A 13,716-nucleotide genomic window follows, 5' to 3' on the forward strand; every position below is an offset into this window, starting at 1 on the left:
TTTTAATTTTTTTATTTTGCGAGTACGCTTATTAAAGCTGGGGACAGTGAAACAAAGGAAGGGCTTAGGGTAGAAGAAGCTATGGGAGACCTAGGTGAGGCTGCTTTGGCTCTCTAGAAACGTTATAGGAAAGAAGTGATCCAAGGTGGGTCTGCTGTCACCTCACTGGAGAATAAGAGAAAAAAGCAATATGTTTTCTTTAAAGGAAAATTTTATAGAAAAACCATGTTCATATTAAAAAATTTTAAGGTTGATTTGGTATTTATATATTTCTATTTTTTTCTTTTCACATTGCACAAGAAATAGGTTCTGGCTATGAAATCCAAACTATCCCTGGGACAATCAGCTTCACCGAGTCATTTGTCATGACAAATGGCTTATCAATCACAGTTAAAACAGTCCAGGATTTGGTTAAGACATTTTTTTTGTTCTTGTGGAAGATTTACTTCTTAAGGTAAGTCCAGAATATCTAACATATTGAGGTGTAAATACTTAGACAGAAAGTGTACTTACATTTAGGAGACCATATATTTGCCTATGGGCTCAATAAAAGATTTAAAAATATTTTCTTTTATAGTCACACATTTTATTACAAATTTCTTTATTTTGTACCCAATAGAAAAGCAAGTTTGGAATCTATTTACAAGTACTATACACTTACATATATTATATACAGTTAATGAATTTAAAGAAAATGGGCAGAGAAACAATATATATGGAAGAATATGCCACTGTACATGGTTTATTATCATGGTCCTTTGTATTACTGAATCTTTACCGTAGTAATAAATACAGTTCTATATTTACACATATTATAAAACATCTCATAAATGTATTTCTTTCACTTCCAAGTTAAAACATCTGATCAAAATAAACATGCTTATATAAAAATAAATCTACCTAACAGTCTTTTGGTTTGAATGTATTGAAGCTAATGTAGTATAATAAAGTTACAAATTAATCCTTTGACCTTTAGTATTTAATAATCTTGCCTCTTAAAATACCTAACACATGTATTAAATATGGAATAAGCAGAGAAGTCATGTTCCTGACATCAAATGAGTTGATCCAAAGACAACACAGCTAAAACCAAGCTAAATAAACAGGATAATATGTTACCAAGTCTCTGTTGAGTCCAAAGTGATTTCAGACATTGTTGCTAGAGCTACTGGAGATGCATGTGTGAGAAGTTAGGTTGGTGGATTTAACTTATGTCATGTCTGCATTTGATCATTACCTTAAGACACACATCAGTTTGAATCAACTGATAAAACCTCTTTCGAAAAATGTGTGCTCGCCCAGGAGAAAGAAAAAAGAAACCCCAGGCTGCTTACCATATTCACTAGGTATGTCCATTGCCGGCAACGGACTTTTCTTCTGAGTTTTGGGCACCAAGGAGTTAAAATGAATTCAACAAGGCATTCCTCACCTGGAGAGGGTTGCCTTCATGGCAATTTAAGAATTTTAGTTCATCTTCCTCTCAAAATACTTGTAAGCAGTTTTATTCCACTGAGGATGGAACCATCTAGTGCTGATAGATAAAATCCGGCATTTCTAAAAATGATGTGAATGTGAGCAAATGAATAATGCCTTATATTATCCATTCACTGGGTTGGGGGGAAATGGGTGACATGGAAGGATCCTTTTTGAGGAAAGGCAAAGGAGGACTAAAACATCTCCACGTGGTCGTTCAAATGAAATCCTGTTGGTTACAACTTTACTTGGTACCATAGGCCACTTAAAACCCTTATTTTCCTAATACTCCCAACCATCTTTTCATCTTTTGAGAAGTTGGGGGGTTGAAAACCTTTTTTTGTGAGTAAGGGTCTCCCCCCCCCTACCCCTTAGAGTGGTGATTTTAAAAAGAATTCAATTGAAATAATGGAGAATCTCTTTTGAATATTTCCATCTGCTTTAAAAAAAATATGGGCTTCCCTAAATAGTGTGACTGACCTATCTCTTTGCTGAACAAATTATACAAGCAGCATTTAGACTTATTTTTTCACTCCAGTCTCAATAGATTTCCACCTTTTTTTCCACTGAGATACATATATATATATTTTAAAACAAGTTTCAAACTCTGTTTAGTTACTGCTCAGATATACCCGACCTCACATTTTGGGGTTTTCAATTTTTGGAAACTTTTTCTCTCGCATTTCATTAGAGACATGGGACAAATGCCACAGATGACAGATGACAGCTTTCGGTCACCGGGTAAGTGGATGGCGACCCCGCGTTGGAAGGCAGGTCGTAGGCGATGCTGGCGCTGGTGAACGTCACCAAGGCTTGGGTCGAGTCGCAGGACTGCTTCTCAACATCGTCAGAGTTGATGGACATCAGGCTCGAGTGCTTGGACCTCGTCCAGAAGTGGGCTTGCTTCCCCAGGCTCCCCAGATCCTCCTTGAAATGGGGGTTGAAGAGGATGTAGAGAAGGGGGTTGAGGCAGGCAGGCAGCGGGCCAATCACCAGGAGGATGAACTTGATGACCTCGGGACCGATGAAGGTGAGGTTCAGCAGGGAGGAAAAGGACAGGAAGGCCACGGGGCAGTAAAGGATACAGTTGGTGAAGAGCAGCAGGGCGATGTGCTTCACCATAGAGCAGTCCCAGATGTTCTCCAGGTCTCCCTTCTCCAGGTTGCAGTAGAGCTTGGTGTAGGCGACGGTCATCACGAGGAAGCAAAGGGAGTTGAGCAGGACCAGCGCGACCATGTAGCCTGTGGTGCTGGGCTCCCCGAAGGGCAGCGGCAGGCAGAGCGGGGAGGCGCTGTACTCGCTGCCGCCCAGCAGGGGCACCGTGGCGATGGTCAGCGCCAGCACCGCGCACAGCAGGATGATGGCTTTCAGGCTGGAAAAAGCTTTCGGCTCGAATTTGGCAGAGCATTTCACCGAGAACCCACGCTCCAGGGCTGCCAGAGTCAGCAGGAACACGGACGACTCCGAAGCGAAAATGGACAAGAACCCGACCACCTGGCAACCCACCCCCTGCTCCCACCACGCGCCGTGCCGCGCGAAGCTGCCGAAGGTGACCGCGTCCACGCCGGCCAGCACGGCGCTGGCGACGCCCATGAGCATGTTCACCGCCGCTATCAACCCGATGAGCAGTTTTATGGAGGAAATGTACAGCGGGGCTCGGAACACCGTGGACGTCACCAAGGCGTTGCACGTGAGGGCCAGCACCGCGATGGTCCACACTCCAATTCTGATCAGCCAGCTCCCGAACAGGTACTCACAGAGTTTGAAGGGGCCTGCAAGTCCAAGGAAGGAAAAGACTGGGTATCAAACGACAGCTTGCAACTTTTGCCAAATGACCTCTTTGTTTCTCTTATTAGGACACCAAAGAGAGTGGCCAGTAGCAGCCACAGTAACACAGTTTCCTTGTGGCACGTTCTTCAACCACTGCCATTACCGCCTTCCGCGGCACCCAGGGCGTCAGCACACCAAGTGCTCATGTTTTCAAGCTACACACAGACACGCGGATGGGGAATTGAAATCACTTTCACTAAGGTCCCCCGAATACGGCAGTGTTGGGCCAGGTAAAAAGCCAGGTCTCCTGGGCTTTTCATTATGGTCTCCCCCCACGCCCCCCCACCGTCCAGCCCCCCCTTCCAGAATGCTTCAAGAAGATTCTGTAAGCAGAGAGGGGAATCCGGGGGAAATACTCCATAATATTAGAAGAGGAAGTATGAATAATACGAAGGCATGTTTCTTGAACATCTTGTCTTGGGTTTAGAACGGCATTTGATGTTTGAGAGCAAGGGACATTCTAATTGGTGAAAATAAAATGTTAACCTTCCCAGCTGTCTTTTTTCCAACTGGTCCATCCTGTTTCTGGGAATGGGACCATTTATGAAGTCCACATATACAGATATTTTTTACTTGTATGTATAAGCCATTATTTGTTTTAACCAAATAGCTACTTAGGGAAGGCTTAAAAGAAACCCCTTTAAAAAAAATCAGTGATTACAAGAAGCAAGACGGTCGCATACTAGTTTATGCTGAATTGATAATATCATGTTAAAAGTTACATGTGCTTCTCGCTACAGTTTCCATTAACCTGAATCAGAAGTCTCCCTCAAAAATCTTGTTTATGAATGGAGACCAACTCCAATCCATGGGGAGGGACACTGAGAAGGTGCAAAGGTGGCACAGATCTTGCTTTGAAGTGTAGCCGGCCTCAGAGTCAACAGTGGGGATTGCTGCTGAGGGAGGCCATTCTGGCCTCTTTCTCACCTGGGGAAGGTGAGCATTGCACCGAATGGAGGGCTTTCAGGTCTTCCTCAAAGTCAAGCAGCAAATCTTCAAGATCACGCTCATCTGCAGGAATGAGAAGTCCTGGAGTGATTAGTCCTATCTCTCTTTCCAGGGGACCAAATACCAGGGAGGAGGCTCCTGGATTGCCCTTGAACATGACGTGTCACAAAGGAGACGGGAGGTCAGACATCCTGCTCTTTTCTGGGCTCTGGCTTTCTTAAGAGTCAACGATAAAGCTGCCTGTGGATGTTCTACTCAAGCTGCTATGTGATACAGTCTTCCAGCAAAACTGGGGGGAGGGGAAATAACCTCAGGCTCCTGGTCATAACATCTAAGCTCTCTCATTTTGTTCTTGTTCCTGGAGCTCGTGATGTCCCCAAATTGCACAGACCTAAATTAGAGAGATATTTTTTATTTATATGTATAAACTATTATTTGTTTTAACCAAATAGCTTTCATAAAATTGGACCTTTCCAGTGGAAGAACCACTTTATCCAATTTTCTAACAGATAGCTGTAGTGCAAATGTTCTGGGCTGTGTTCTCTGATGGTGCTTGGTTTAGGTAGCCATGACACAGGAATTCTGTGATCTAACACACTTTCCCAAAGATGCCGATTTCATTGATCTGACGAGGGCGGGCATGAGTGTTTTTAAAAAGCCTCCATGTGATTCCTGGCCCAGGGTTGAGAATCACTTCTTTGAAAATAAACTCCATGAAGAACCTTGTGCCTCTTGCTCATTGTGTACATCTAGGGCCTAGAACACGGCCTGGCACATAGTAGGCACTCTAATTGTTTTACTTTGGTTTTTTTTAAGAGCAAAAACTAAAGCAAGGACAAGTGCAAGATACATACTGTGGCCCAGGGGTCCTCAAACTTTTTAAACAGGGGGCCAGTTCACTGTCCCTCAGACCGTTGGAGGGCCGGACTATAGTTTAAAAAAAAACTATGAACAAATTCCTATGCACACAATGGCGGCAAAAACACCCGGGCAGGGCCGGATAAATGTTTTCAGCGGGCCGCATGTGGCCCGCAGGCCGTAGTTTGAGGAGCCCTGCTGTGGACTAAAACAAAAAGGCGGAGGGGCAAGATATCAGCTCCTTAAACCGATGTGCAGGAGGAAATGGGAGGGTTGTCTGCAGACAGACTGAATCATACTTGCGTGGAATCAACAAATCATTCAGGCCCAGAGGAAGAAAAGCCAGTCTGTTTAGAATCTGCGCAAACATGCAAAGTTGGCAGGGGAAGGAAAACTGGGGCTGCCCAGAGCGCCTCCTCATTACCACAGGTGTGGTTTGAGGTGCATTGTTGCCTCTTTAAGTAAGGTCTTCAAGGAAAGCCAAGTGCTTCACAGACATGATCTCATTTCACCTTCCTGACAGATACCCCTGTGGGGGGAGCAGGGGAGAATGTTTTGGAATTAGTTAGATAAGAGGTTGGGTTCTTAAGCCCTTCCTGCCGAAATATGGAGGCATCTAAAATGCCCATATCCTCCACGTAAGAATGAAAACAGATTCTATCTTCTAGAGAAAAGAGCCCAGAAGCATGTTTGAGAAACATATCCACAAAGATGAAGCCCTTTTAAAAGCTTATGGAAATATCAATATGAATATTAATAATTACCCCATATTTATACAATATATGCTAAGGAAGATATAATAAACATAAGAATTAAAAATTCACGTACAGCCCTAGCTGGTTTGGCTCACTGGATAGAGCGTCAGCCTGGGGACTAAAGGGTCCCAGGTTCGATTCTGGTCAAGGGCATGTACCTTGGTTGCAGGCACATCCCCAGTAGGGGGTGTGCAGGAGGCAGCTGATCGATGCTTCTCTCTCATCAATGTTTCTAACTCTCTATCCCTCTCCCTTCCTCTCTGTAAAAAATCAATAAAATATATTTTAAAAAAAAATTCACGTACAGAAAAGATGAAGTTTTAGAATGAATGCCCAAGGAACTTTCTCTTTCTCTGGGAGTCTCTAAAAGTGGGATGGACTCCCAACTTGCTGGGGTGGTTACATAGGGAAGTGTCTGGAGTTTAGACAATCCGTCTGATGACTTTTTAAGACCCTTCCAGACACAATTTCATCACAGGAACAGCTGGTCTTACCTTGAACTTGAAACATTCCAGCATCTTTCTTATGAAGATCATCTGTACTGCTGTTGTCACCTTTATTCCATTGATTAGAAATTTTATAAACATTTTCACACACTCCAAATGCACAGCACTGGTAAGCATAAGGCATTTCTATAACCCTGAATAAAACCAAAGAAAAAACATACACTTATAGAAGTGAATTGTAAAATAGTGTTCGTCTTCTTTCACTCAATAACTCTGATTTTGGGTTTTAGCCTTAATAAATAATCTAAAATATTAACTATGTGCACAGAGGTTTTATTACAGTGTTATTTATAATAACAATGGAGTTATTAAAATTATTACTATGAAGTGTTAATAATTGCAGAGGTTGAGTGACAGGTATATTATTTTCTCTATTTTTGTGTTTAAAAACTTCCATAATAAAAAGGTTAAAAAATGACTGCTAGGAAAATTGTAGCACCATTAAAAGGTGCTTATGGGCCTGACCATGGTGGCTCAGTGGTTGAGTGTCAGTTTGATTCCTGGTCAGGGTTTATCTCCTGGTTGTGGGCTCAATCCCCAGTAGGGGGTGTGCAGGAGGCAGCCAATCAGTGATTTTCTCTCATCATTGATGTTTTTATCTCTCTCTCCCTCTCCCTTCCTCTCTGAAATCAATAAAAATATGTTTTTTTTAAAAAAAGGTGCTTATGGTATGAGAATATATTAAGTGATGAAAACATAAAAGTTTATATATGTACTATGATTCTAACAATTAAAAATACATTGGAAACAGAGTCTAGGAGGAAATAACATAAAAAGCTGTTTAGGGGGTACTTTTATATTTTCCCCCCTCTTTCAGTTTCCAAACTCTCTTTTGGTGTTCTGGTTTTAAAAGTATATAAAAATTACTTTGATAAAAAAAAATACATGTATATAAATAATCTTTCAAGGGACCTCTTTATCGACAATAAGCATAACAGGTTTTAAAGAGCATTACTTCCTCAAGCAAATATTAACTTCATAAATTTTATTAGAACACATACACAAGCTAGAGGTATTTAAAAAAGTAAACAGGAGTACATAATGTTATAATGTTATTTAATTATATGTCCAAGTTTATATCCCATGGATCAATGGTTTTCAAATCTTTCCATGACCTCAAGGATTCTGGGAGGCACCTTTGGGAAACAGGAAATGTGGTCAGGAAGACCCGTTCTCCCACCTCGGGGCTTGTCCTGACAGTGCCCCAGGGGTAGGGCCTGGAGGGCATGAAATGCAATTCAATAGTGTCCCATGACCTCAGAAATTTTGAAAACCACTGTAACACGCCTGTTATTTCACATGACCACAAATGTATCTTATTAGTTTTAATGACAAACTCACTTGAGTTCTGGAAAGTTTTCAGATGATATCAAGCTCTGTAAGGCATGATTTCCTGTTAATTTTAAGTGAGTTAAACCATGTAACCCAGTTACAGGAAAAGACGACAGGCGGTTGGACGATAGGTCCCTGCAAAACATCAAACAACAATGGGCTTTTAGTCCGTGTTAGCATAAAACGTTTTACGTCAAAAAGCAACCTAAGGATTATTACACTGTTCCATAAAAACTTCTAAGAAGGGTTCTCACTTGTAATGGTAAAATTAACCATTTTGGTTACTTTTTACAGTCAGAGTTGCAGGGGGGAATGTTTTAATCACATCCAAATTGGAATTTCTATATTCAGCTGAGGTTTGCTAAAGAGGGGGATATACCAAATGAAGTGGCAGGTGCTGCATCTAATTTGAAAAGTGATGCTGACTGGATTAAGTTAGGGATGAGGGGGACAATGTTGTTGGGTATGTATTTTCCTCCTTCTCTTAACTTCTGTCTGACCAATTCCTTCTTTCTCTATTAGAGAAGGGAGGCGGAGGGAGGAAAGAGCAAGAGGCGGAAAGGGGGGCGGGAGGGAGAAAAAGAGACAAAGGTTTTTTATTAGTCAAGATGGCCAACTATAAAGCCAAAGCCCTTTAGAACTGAGTTGATAGCTATTCCATTCCTCCTGATCACTCAGCAAAAATGGAAAATTTCACCTCAGTAATGAGAACAGCTGTCACCCAGATCTTCAGTTCTGCACATAATGGCCCACATGGCCTTGGGGGTGGGGGAGGGGTAGGGGGCTCCTCTCTGGTCCGATACAGCTCTAGTGTGGGAAACACTGAGGGTGGGCAATCTGTGCACTGCAGGGTTAGACGGCCCCTGATTATGAAGAGACCAGCCATAAACAAGTAATAAAATACTCACAGCTTTCTTAGAGATGGCAAAGTAGAAAATGCACTGGGGTGAATAATGGCAATTTTGTTCCAAGCTAAATTCCTATTTAAAAGAAAAAGTGAGAGGATTACATAAAAAAAAAAAAAAAGAGATGACCTTGTGAAGTTTTACCATGTATACTTATTCTAACAAAAATTAATTTTCATTCAGGACAGGAATAATTAACTTATAAAATCATCCTTCAGATAAAGATATTAATAGTATAAAATGATTAAAGAGAGAACTTTAAAGCAACCTTGTTTAAATTAATCAAGAAAAATTATTCAGGTGGATATTTCAGTTTTCACTCTCTTCTTGCAAAAAAGTTGACTTTAACATGGTTGCGAATTTTATTAGGGCATTTCTAAGATTAGTAGGGGTAGGAGAGTGGGAAGACACAAAGGTACTTCTTTTGACAAGCAGGTACATTTTAAGTTAAAAAATGCCCCTGGGTATGTAATGAAATTCAACGGAATTTGTCTACATTGCCCATGTATTCCAGGCCTTATGAGAAACAGAGATTCTTTCAGAAAAATTCCCAGTAAAGGAGACAGACATTTAAATTCTTAGCTGGGGAATGAATAAAAGAGGGCCTGCATATGCTGGAAGTAAAACCCTTTGATAACAAAGAAAATCTACAATTTATAGAGAAATAAAATTCCCTCACTCCTCCCCTCCACAGACATATGTGTGTGTGTGTGTGTGTGTGTGTGTGTGTGTGTGTATAATTTCACAGGAATAAGAACGCCCACATTTAAAAAGAGGAGCAATGAACCTGAATTTTGTATTTTTTAAAATGCCTAACTAAAAAGGTAACAAAAGTGTAGACATTTGAATAAATTGAAAGTTATCAGAGATCCAAGATGGCACCTCCTCCCAGGACCAAACTGAAATTACAACTAAATGACAGAACAATCAACCTGAATAACCAACTGAAGACTAGCTGAACAGACGTCTGATCCCAGGACCAAACTGAAATTACAACTAAATTATAGAACAATCAACCTGAATAACCAACTGAAGTCTAGCTGAACAGACGTCTGATAACCAAGGATTTACAGAAGAATCCACATTGAGACCGGTAGGGAGGAGGGAGACATGAAAAGGGCTGGCCCCACTGCCACTGGTGGCGGCTGTCTCCCCAGCCTGGAGCACCAGAGCTGGAAAGAGGAGCCTATATACTATGTGGCTGTGAAAATCTGGAAGAGACAAGAATCTGCTAGAAAACCAGGGGCCCTCCTAAAGGACCAGTGCACAAAACCTCATTTGTAGCCACTCACCATGGGCTCTGGCAGAGGGAAGGCGACTCAGAAGGTTTGTAGCTTCAGGAAGAAGGCTAAAGGCACAGCTGCTCTGGTCCCTTTAGTTGAGTCCTCATCCTCACCACACACTGACACCATCTTTCCTGGGTGGAGCACTCCTCTCCATACAGCATCAGCCTAAGCCTTAGGGAATGCACTAAGGGAATGCCCTAACCCCACCCTCCTGACTCCCTGTGACCTTGCAGTTCCAAGCTCTCTCCCTGAGAAGGAGTCTGCTGGCTGCTGCCAGCCTGGACTCATGGTGCAGACTTTCTTGGAGGTCTCTTAGGAGGTCTGGTGGACTCAGGGTGTCAGAGACAAACAGGAAAAGACTAAGTTTGTGACTCTAGGGCAGTGATGGCGAACCTGTGACACGCGTGTCAGAAGTTACACGCAAACTCATTTTTTTGGTTGATTTTTCTTTGTTAAATGGCATTTAAATATATAAAATAAATATCAAAAATATAAGTCTTTGTTTTACTATGGTTGCAAATATCAAAAAATTTCTATATGTGACACAGCACCAGAGTTAAGTTAGGGTTTTTCAAAATGCTGACACGCCGAGCTCAAAAGGTTCGCCATCACTGCTCTAGGTTGAGGATCATTTTCCCCCCATGGGAGATCCACTAGCCTCATCCTTCCAGCTCACTGTGGGCCTGGGCTGTGGAGGAGTCAGCTGGATGACGCCATCCTGGGCCCATGGTGCAGCCTTTTTTTAGAAGGCTCTTGAGGAAGTCAGGGCAGGTTCAGGGGTGGCAGAGACAAGGGTCATTTTTCTCTTGCGCACTGGCACCACCATTTCTGTGCAGAGACCTCCCTTGACACGACCAAATATTGGTCTGTTTTAACCTAATGATCCTGCTGGCCTCACCCTGACAACTCCCTGAGACCCTACCCTACCACAAAGGTCTGAAAACCCCTGGTGGGTGGCAGCTAGACTTGGCATACTTTGAAACTTTTTCTGAGTGGCCTCAGACCCAGCACTGGTGCCAAGTTTGAATCTGCATCAACTTGGTGAATACCACTCGCTCCTACCTGGTGACTCACTGAGAACCCACCTCATGCAACTCACATACTGCCAGAGGCCCTTTCAGTAATTAAACCTAATAGATGGAGACAGATTTTAGGGTTTCGTGGGCCTTTTGATGACCTGCCCCTGGCTTGGTGCTGCTAGAAACTGGCCTTGGTGTGTACCTTGGCCCCTCCCATTTGTACCCAAGCCCAGTAGAGGCAGCCACTAACAGTGGGTCACTCTGTAGCTCCAAATAGGTAGCTCAGGGCTCTTTACAAGCAGCACCTGACATTGACCTACACCAGCATCCTTCGTAAGAGGCCCTAGAACCAATACACCTAGTGGTGGGCTTCAGACCACATCAGAGCATGACCCGATTAGCTTCACAAGTGGCACACCCACAGCGAGATCTTGGCAGGCACAAGACCCTGATGGAGCAAATTCTACTTCCTGGGATCAATCCTCATAGTCAGCCAGCCTGAGGGTTGGCCCCATTCTTGAATGGCGCAAAAACAATGAAGACTTAAGTACAATAAACTTAAACAAAGAGACAGTAAGCATTAAAAGGGACAAGAAACCATAAAATAGAAGCAGTCAGAAATGAAGAATAAAATATCTGAAATGAAGAATACAATAGAAAGGATTAATAGTAGGTTAGATGAATCAGAGGATCAAATCAGTGATTTGGAAGACAAGGTAGCAGAAAATAATCAGAGCAGCAAAAAGGAAAAGGAATTTTAAAAAAATGGGGATCATTTTTGCCTCTGCCTGCCAGCCTGATGCCCTTAACCACTCCCCTGCCTGCCTGATTGCCCCTAACCACCTTTGCCTCACCCCCACCACCCCCTCCACCAGAAGGTTGTTTGGCTGTCCAGTCTAATTAGCATATTATGCTTTTATTAGTATAGATTGGAGGAGAAATAAAGAGCTTCCCAGAAAGTAAAACACTAAAGGACTTCATTACCATCAAACCAGTATATACAAAATGTTAGAGACTGCTTTAACAGAAAGAAAAAAGAGAAACATAATTATAAAGAATAAAATGATAATAAGAATGCATTTATTAATAATCACTTTAGCCGAAACCGGTTTGGCTCAGTGGATAGAGCGTCGGCCTGCGGACTGAAAGGTCCCAGGTTCGATTCCGGTCAAGGGCATGTACCTTGGTTGCGGGCACATTCCCAGTGGGAGATGTGCAGGAGGCAGCTGATCGATGTTTCTCGCTCATCGATGTTTCTAACTCTCTATCTCTCTCCCTTCCTCTCTGTAAAAAATCAATAAAATATATTTTAAAAAAATAATCACTTTAAATGTGAAGGATTAAATGTTCCATTAAAAAGACACAGAGTAACTGAATGGATGAGAAAACAAGACCCATATGTATGCTGTCTACAAAAGACCCATCTCAGAAAAAAGACACAGATGGAAGGTAAAGAGATGGAAATTTCATGCATCGGAAATGAAAAGAAAAGCTGGGATAGCAATACTTATATAAGACACAATAAACTTTAAAACAAAGACTGTAAGAGACAAAGACAGACATTTTTAAGTGATAAAGGCATCAATTCAATAAAAGGATATAACCCAGCAGTTCTCAACCTGTGGGTCTCGACCCCTTTGGGGGTCGAACGACCCTTTCACAGGGGTAGCCTAAGACCATCGGAAAACACATATATAATTACATCTTGTTTTTGTGATTAATCACTATGCTTTAATTATGTTCCATTTGTAACAATGAAATTGGGGGTCACCACAACATGAGGAACTGTATTAAAGGGTTGTGGCATTAGGAAGGTTGAGAACCACTGATATAACCCTTGTAAACATTTACACACCCAACATAGATGTACCTAAATATATAAAGCAAAACTTGATGAACATAAAGGGAGAGATCGACAGTAATACAGTCATAATAGAGGATTTTAACACCTTGTTGACATCAACGCATAGAGCATTCTCAGCCTTTTAACTAGTTGTCTTAAGAGATGCCTATCACTTCATGCTGGCTTGAAAGATGGAATGCAAAATCCCTGGGGATAGATTTATATATTCCTGCCCCTCTGACTCATCCCCTTGACAATATAGCATTGAACATTATGACATAATAGAACATAGTTGAACCACTAAATTACTCTGGGCAAGGCATCCTAAATAGGGACTAAGGTACTATCAAGAAAATGTTTGGCATTTCAGAATAAGTGGATTTTTGATTGCAGGGTTTTTCTCTGGCTTTTGACAGAATACCTATGTGTTCTGTTTGATTGGCAAAGAGCCCAAGATCTTGCCTTGAAAGAAAGCAACTCAGAGTATCATCACCATCCCCTACTCAGCCAACATCATATATTTATTGAGAACCACTGAGTGCAAAGCATGTTACACTATACATGCTAAGAAAAGATATCTTCCTCTTCAAGGGAAGGAATAAAGGATGAATCCAAACAAATAGAAATACTCATTTTTTCAGTCACTTATTTGAACACAATGCAAATAGACAGGTGTAGGGTGTATGGAGGGGAATCATTACAAATGGACACATCTTTGCACCAAGGTACTGGTTCTATAAATTGTCTCAGAGTACTCTACATTTTAGAATGGCATTGAAAAAATAAAATAACAGAAAAATGACATTGAAATCCTGCAGGGACTGTAGAAAAGGAAATAGGATACACCATTTGTTTAGAAGAGCATCTCAATTTGATGCTGATGAGGCAGCATCTATGTTCATGCCTAACCTGCTCATCTATTGACTATTCTCATAATGATATGCTTAGCAACTTCTTCTAG

General features: G+C 41.7%; 1 protein-coding gene across 1 annotated transcript in view; it reads right to left on the reverse strand.

The window, feature by feature from the left end:
• Positions 1 to 517: 517 nt before the first annotated feature.
• LGR5 (leucine rich repeat containing G protein-coupled receptor 5) overlaps positions 518 to 13,716 on the reverse strand; it is a 146,203-nt gene continuing 133,004 nt past the window's right edge. The window contains exons 14-18 of the mRNA XM_006095459.3: positions 8,611 to 8,682; positions 7,712 to 7,837; positions 6,359 to 6,504; positions 4,231 to 4,314; positions 518 to 3,245 (exon numbers count right to left, since the gene is read on the reverse strand). Coding sequence (XP_006095521.1) covers positions 2,161 to 3,245; positions 4,231 to 4,314; positions 6,359 to 6,504; positions 7,712 to 7,837; positions 8,611 to 8,682 — 1,513 coding nt within the window. The 3' untranslated portion in view covers positions 518 to 2,160. The remainder of the gene's footprint in view (positions 3,246 to 4,230; positions 4,315 to 6,358; positions 6,505 to 7,711; positions 7,838 to 8,610; positions 8,683 to 13,716) is intronic.

The sequence above is a fragment of the Myotis lucifugus genome, unplaced genomic scaffold, assembly GCF_000147115.1.
Source record: "Myotis lucifugus unplaced genomic scaffold, Myoluc2.0 scaffold_156, whole genome shotgun sequence".
Taxonomy (NCBI): Eukaryota; Metazoa; Chordata; class Mammalia; order Chiroptera; family Vespertilionidae; genus Myotis; species Myotis lucifugus.